The sequence below is a fragment of the Anneissia japonica genome, unplaced genomic scaffold (genome assembly GCF_011630105.1).
Source record: "Anneissia japonica isolate Jap-2015-1 unplaced genomic scaffold, ASM1163010v1 scaffold3334_len1275209_cov185, whole genome shotgun sequence".
Lineage (NCBI taxonomy): Eukaryota > Metazoa > Echinodermata > Crinoidea > Comatulida > Comatulidae > Anneissia > Anneissia japonica.
This window is the reverse complement of record NW_022738561.1, coordinates 382,360-389,853: the sequence shown is the minus strand read 5'-3', so window position 1 is coordinate 389,853 and position 7,494 is coordinate 382,360. Positions and strand designations below refer to the sequence as shown.

General features: G+C 38.0%; 1 protein-coding gene across 1 annotated transcript in view; it reads left to right on the top strand.

Annotated features, from left to right (window-relative positions):
- Positions 1-7,132, top strand: part of LOC117117644 (WD repeat domain-containing protein 83-like) — a 9,065-nt gene extending 1,933 nt beyond the window's left edge. The window contains exons 2-6 of the mRNA XM_033262022.1: positions 2,262-2,480; positions 3,703-3,881; positions 4,485-4,679; positions 5,681-5,904; positions 6,506-7,132. Of these exons, the coding sequence (XP_033117913.1) occupies positions 2,308-2,480; positions 3,703-3,881; positions 4,485-4,679; positions 5,681-5,904; positions 6,506-6,652 (918 nt within the window). The 5' untranslated portion in view covers positions 2,262-2,307 and the 3' untranslated portion in view covers positions 6,653-7,132. The remainder of the gene's footprint in view (positions 1-2,261; positions 2,481-3,702; positions 3,882-4,484; positions 4,680-5,680; positions 5,905-6,505) is intronic.
- Positions 7,133-7,494: the final 362 nt, after the last annotated feature.

Sequence of the window (7,494 nt, the reverse complement as noted above, 5' to 3'; positions counted from 1 at the left end):
CGAGAGAATGAGTTTCCCCTTCGTGATTAGGGCCTATTAATTAGTGTCAAATTTTTCGAATCTACTTTTGATGCAGGGCCATTTAATGCAGTAACAGATATAAAATGCTAGGCCTGTTTGAATCCTCTTGTTTACAGTATATTCAATTTTTTATTGCAAATGTTTTCATATATGGCCTAAATAGATTACCAAAGACTAGAAGTAGTGTGTGTATATATGTGCCTTGGCTGTCTAAGTCATGAGGATGATGCCTTGCTTGATAAGGCTATATAAATGACATGACCCTTATTATTGAGTGGAACCCAATTACGCCTATTTTTCGATGACAGTATTATAAGAATATACTGTACTCTCTTTGCCTAGCTAACTGCTAAGTACATTTTTTCGCTAGTCACACACTACTCACCTCACATGACAAGCACTAAAAACTGAATATACTAAACAAGCAGATTCATAAGGCCTACTAGCATTTTATATACCGTAGTACTGTTTTAAGGTTTGCATTAAAATTTTTTTGAAAAATTTGACACAATAGTAATAATTACGAAGGAAAAACTCATTCTCTCGATCTAGGCCTAGATTCTGTACCATAACAGTGACGAAGTCTAGCCCTACGAAAAGTTTTGTGCATTCAAATTGTATAGTTTGGTCCGATTGTAAAGCGTGGTATTATTTCGAGTATATTAGGCTTCTTGGACTAAAACTTGGGATATAGGGATTATTAAGTTCAGACGGTATGATCACGGAGGAATATAGGCTAAGTTTATGACTGATATATGCCACCCAGATCAATGTCACCAGAGCAGCTGCCGCGAATAGCAGAATCCAAGCAAGGCCGAGCAGGCCTTGTTTGCTTAGATTTTTCTCCAAGTGAAGAATTTAAGCAAGGCATAGAGGCATGCCAAGAGTTTGGTGGAATCAGTCCTTGTTTGATAATGGTTATACCATGGTTATACATAGGCCTAGCTAAATGTAATAATATTGGTTACAATATTAGGATAATGGTATGAGGACAAAAACATCAAATGAGGAGATGGCCAAATATTGTTCACCAATCATGGCTAAATTGAATTGAAACTCTTTACAAAGTGAAACCATATGCCTATTTATCGATGACAGTACTAAGTCAAACAATATTGTACTTCTTGATGTTCTACAGTAGTACATCGTTCTCGTTTCACCGCTCATCGCGGGTGATCTGCAATGCCAGTCTTGAAAAATGATGTCACGCACATTCTGGCACTTCATTGGGTGATGGTGACGTAATGCCATTTACCATACCTTTAGCAAATTGAAGTAGAAATACGGTACCGTATCTCTAGCCACGGCCACACAAAGCTAGTCCTCTAATTGGAGACCAACCCCAAGACCACTCCAAATTTTCAGGTCCCAAGGGTGGTCTCGAATTGGAGGGCGAAATGTATATATTTATAATTTAGTTTTTGATATAAAGTAGCAATTTATTATTGTTATTACCGGCAATTATATATTTTTTTATTACTGTAATTAAATCTTTGAATGATGCCGATGGTCTTTACGGAGAACATAACTTCTTCTGTAAAAAATTTAGATATTTGATTACTTTTTATTTTATTTTATTTTATTTTATCCACGCCCTACAGTACAATGACCAAAGTCACCATTTATAGGTTTGAACAACAAGAAAGTACACAATAAAAATACAAAACAATGCAAGACAACACAACCACAAAAGCTTAATATTAGAAACATTAGACAAGGCTTTACGGCGAAAATATGAAAATGAGTCATAAAAAATATCAATAGAAAAATTGACTTTACACAATTATATAACTTAGATAGCCTATTTGTAAAACCATTTTTTTCACATTCACTTCCTCCCTGGATATAGAAAATAGTGTAGGATTACTTAAATTATATATCGGAACAGAAATTGGAAAATAAACCTCCTAAGTTCCTATCATACTTTGAATTCATGCACTTAAAAAAGAAAAATTAAGTCAAAAAATTTGCATCTATCAGCTAATGGAATTAAATAAACTAATAAAACCAAATTTACGAGCCCGCTTACAGTAATGTCTAATGCGAAAGTGTGCTTTTGAAAATTGCATTTCAGCTGTTGCGCTAAAATACAAAGAGAGCTGCGATGGGAATTGAACCGGGGACCAAGATATCTGCATGGTTCAGCACACAGTAGCTACAATCAGTTTAGCTAACTGAGCTAGCTGCTCAGACATAGATTAGATATACACATGTACAGTATTGCCAATTATTTATTTCAGTTCAGTGTAACAGTAGACCTACTTAGACCTGTGTACATTTTCTACCATGTCAGAGCTACCACAGAAGTTGCTAAGTACAATTGAATGTAAACAAGGTGTTGTCAGGTGTGTTCGTTTCAATGCTGATGGTAACTATTGCCTTTCATGTGGTAGTGATAAGTCTGTCAAGCTGTGGAATCCTCATCGTAACATATTGTTGAAGACTTACCAGGGACATGGGTGAGTATTCTAGTTCAAATAATACCCTATTCAGACTACACTCTCTTGCGATCGGTAGCGATGTAATCAGTGGTAATCCAAAACTGATTACTCCCGATCGCAATCAACGAACGCATTCAGACCAACACAAACAAACTTTACATTCTAGGGGCTAGGCCTCCTGTGTCTAGGCCTATGTTGCCTGACCTCAGCCAAACAGTGCCTGTGGAATTCGTTGTGATACGTTGCGATCAGATTCCATGGTAATTGGGAGTAATAAAGATTGTAGCACCCAATCGCAACGGGTAACAATTGCGATATCGATTACATGTCGACTAATATTGGTGAGCTTTCACACACGATTTTACTTTGCGATTGGGTGCGATTGGGTGTCGCAATTGCTACAACCGATCGCAATGCGATGCTAGTCTGAATGGGGTGTTAGTGTGCTAAAATAATGTACATTGGGTATTCAGGTACTGTATATAAATTTTGGACATACTTACATCATTTGTAAACAGAGGATAAAATGATAAATTTACATCAAACCAAAATGCAAATGTGTAACCCTCAGCTTGTTATTGTTGTTTATTTGTTGTATGTTACATATGTTCCAACCCATTCAATCTCCCAATCTCGTCAAATTTTCCCTGATTTTTCAGAAAACAACCCGAAAATATCAAAAACGTCTATATTAGTGACTTTTTGGTATTAATAATTGAGTATTTCTGTGTCCTGTGTGCACCAACTTATCAACGATGTCCGCATACAAAGGCTTTCTGAGTGGTGCTGACTGACACAATGTTAACAACTCAAAAGATAAGGCATGCATAAAAAGCACTTAAATTTCAATTTTTTTTGGGGTAGGAGCGCACTTCACCAGCACACTTCCAGTCTTCTGAATTTTGAGTTTCTGGGTTTGGAACGTCTCTATGTTACAAAAGCTCATGATTAAACCAGATCTCCATGAAATGGCTTCTTTCAACATGGTGGGAGTGCTGATACATAAAAATAATGTTTGGAGATGCTTCACTTTACTAGGCTGGGCAATTGTTTTTTGATTGCCCTACTGTCCACAAAACAATATATTTATGATCTTAACTATTGTGCTCCAATGCTTAATTCCTTCATTCTGTACCCACCACCATGTTCTTCTCAGAGTCTTAGACTGTGTTCAGACCAAACGATTTAGGCTGGCGTTATGTTTATCAAGTGATGTTTTTTGTACACATTTTGGCTACAGGTACGATGTCCTGGATGCAGTGTCATCGTTTGACAACAGTTTGATAGTCTCCTGTGGTGCTGACAAGATTGCCATTCTCTGGGATGTTGCCACCGGTAAAACGCTCCGCAAATTCCGTGGACACCTGGCAACTGTAAATTGTGTCACGTTCAATGAGGAAGCATCTGTTGTGCTATCAGGTGTGTCAGCCAAGCTGAGGCATAGATTTAGCACACTTTTATTTATTTGACAACTTAAAGTACTGTATACTGTTCAGGGACGGAGAGTAGGGGCCATGCAAAATGCGAAGCACTTAGACGGAGGTGGAGAGAGGGGTGTGGCATACTTGATTGTAAAATATTATCAATACAAGTACACAAATTGCAACATTTATAGTAGTATCAAATGCGAAGCACTTAGACGGAGGTGGAGAGAGGGGTGTGGCATACTTGATTGTATGGCCCCCCCATGGCCCTCTGTACCCCCTGCTGTTATACTAAAAATAGTAATTTCAGGTCTCCCTCCATTTTTGGGACCAAGGTTTCCATGGTCTTTAGCAGCTTTGTTCTCTAGAATAATTAAGGTAAACGACATTTGTTAATTTGGGACAACAGAAAAGTGGTCTTTAATTGGAGGTGGTCTTTCATTAGAGGGAGACCTGTATTTATGCATCTGTTAAGCTAAAATTAGTACTTGAAAACATAAATAATTATAATTCTTAATATATTATTTATTTTTAAATTTGCTCATTACAGAAAAAATACTTTAATAACATGTAAATATATATTTGTCTTCCCTCTCAGGTTCAGTGGACTCAAGCACTCGTATCTGGGATTGTCGGTCCAAGAGCTTTGATCCCATCCAGGTATTGAATGAAGCCAAGGATAGTGTGACATCGGTGAAGACTTCAGACCATGAACTGTTAACTGCATCTGCGGATGGCTACATCAGAAGATATGATTTACGTAACGGACAAATGCATATGGATTGCATTGGAAGTGAGTATAGGAAGAGTATTTTTGTGAGGGATGAGAATTACGATGAGGATAAATTGAGGTGATGAATATAATTGTGGTTAGATGGTGGTCGTAGGAGAGCTAGGGAAGACTTTGAAGCAGGCTGTTAAAGGTAACTAGGCTCTACACTTTCACTGACTGCACTCTGATCTTGCCAAAGGCATGTTGCAGGGGAGGAGTGCCATCAAGTGAACCAGTGCCTACAAGGAATATCAGATTATGAGAATGAAGATGAGGTTGAGAGTCAAGACTAATAGGATTGGTTGGATGATACTAAATTGTAATGCTGAGGATAGTGATGGTATTGGTGTTAGTGATATTATTTGCAGTGGCGGCTCTAGGATACATTTTCTGGGGAGGCTAAGCTGTCTGACAGGGGGATTTGAGCTAGCAGGCCCGAGCTGGGAGAAGGGGTTGAGAGGGGTCCCCCTCCCAAATGAGATTCAAATTTATTTTAAGAATAGCAACCTCTGGATGGCTGGAAATGGCACTCTCAGACTGTGACAGACATGTGTTGGCCTATTTTTATATTTCTTATGGTCTGACTGCCCGACGAGCTCTGTCCGACAGGGGGTGGGGGAGGTGTCCCAGTACCGGATCTGTGCCTGATAATAGTGATAATTATTGTCATGGGGTGGATGGTGGTGATGATAATGGTGATGATAATTTGATGCTGATGGTGGTAAGTTTTAAAATAATTGTTTAATTTAGTTTGTTCATTGTTAGTTTGAACAATAATAGGTAAATATTTAGGTGATCATTTTATTGATTTTGGTGATGGTGAAGGTGGTGTTTTATTTATGGTATATTTGATAATGTTGATGTTTGTATTTATGATGAGGGCACAACATTAATGATAATAGTGTTGACATTTTGGATGCAGGTTGCAGAGAGGAGATAACCTAATTATGATCAGATTATTGCTGATGTTATTTTTGTTATATCAAAAATATTCTTCATTTATTTCCTTTGACTGGTTTCAGAACCAGTGACCTGCGTTAGTTTTACTAAGGATGGCCAGTGCATGTTAGCGTCTAGCTTGGACGACACGCTGCGACTGCTGGACAAGGACAACGGTGAGCTCCTTGGAGAGTACACTGGACATAAGAATTCCGAGTTCAAAGTTGAAAGTTGTCTTAGTCAGACCGACAGTCATGTTGTCAGTGGTTCTGAGGATGGGCGCATCTGTTTCTGGGATCTTGTGGAGGTATGGAATTTTAAATTATAGATTGTTCAAATATTACTTAGGAAAGAAGATGCATACATGGATTTCAAATTGAGAAAATAGTGTAATTTGGTGAAAGATTCAGTTCTTGAAATCCAGTCAGGACATTGAGGGAACCATAGCATAGGCACCGTAACTGATGGTTGCAGTAATGAAGGGGAAATTTCCTGTAGAACAAGCCATGCCACACCATTATTAAAAATAATAATTTGTTGATCTCTCTTACTTGACCCCTAGGAGTATTCTAGTCTGGGAATCTGATCTAAAAGGTACCTTGGCTCGGACTTCTGCCGAAACTGTTGCACTTGCTGAGCCACCCACTGGGGGATGGGGAGGGTATCTCCTATGGGGGTGAGCCATGGTAAAGCTTTGGTCCAAGCTGGTTCAATTCCATTGGGACTCTCCTTGTTAACTAAAGATATGGCAGTGAAAAAGTATACTCTATTTTCATATGTATCTGTAAATTTAATGTCAGATTTTTAGTCCTGTTTCATATTATTAGCACTGCTTTTCATGATCCCTTACCAGATTTATATGTTCACCTGTAAACTTAGAAATAACCTAAATTGTATTCATGTTGCAGGGCACAATGACAAGCACCATAGCTGATGCTGGTGATGGTGTGGTTCATTCCGTAACCTTTCACCCAACGGAAGCATGTATGCTGACCGCCGCTCAGAGTTCATTCAAAGTATGGAGGACTGAAGATTATGAGCCCGAAAATGGATGATACATATTTTATACAGCTCTTAGTTTTATATATTTAATAAAGTATAATATATAATATAATGTGGAACATTTTTCTAGCGTAATAAAAATGGCAAAAGCTCAAAGCAAGGAAAGGAACTGTAACGGAAACAGGATGTATAAAATGGAAGTGGTTGGTGCCCTGGTTACAATGCTGTTTGGGCTTTCAACTTTAAGAACAGGGCCGGGCCAGGAATACCTGCTTGTCCCTCAAGTGTATGTTTTGTCCCACAAACACATGCGTTTACGTACCTTAATGCTGTTGGATTGTAGCAACAACAGCCCAGGGACAGAGCTTAGCGGGCAGGTTCATTAGACCATTGAGAATAATGTTGAGTATTAACAAAATTTATTTAAGATATTGTTGCAGCACATTCATTTAATTTGTAATGTATTTGTTTTACAAGGGGCCGTAGGTCTGGCATTTGAATAAATTCCCTGTATGGGGAGCAGGAATGTTGAATATAGAAACGAAGTACTAAATTATGTCCGAGTTGGGCCTTTTATTTTTTTTTCTCTATATAAACAGTGCAACATATCCATGATCATGTGTGTGATTTCATCACAAAATGAGTTTACCAAAATAAGTTACAGTATTGATATGTTCAGATAAAAACACAATTTGTTGGGGATAAATAAAATATTATACTGCACTTTACTTTAGAGGGCTTCTTCTATGATGAAGTTTATTTGTACAATTGCAAGTGTGATATACTAATGATATAGGCTGACAATTGCTACTAATAGAAAAGATTACTTAGTTTATCTTTGTTTATATGTGGCAAAGACAAGCCAAACCAGTCACTCGTCGCAAGTTGTGTTTCA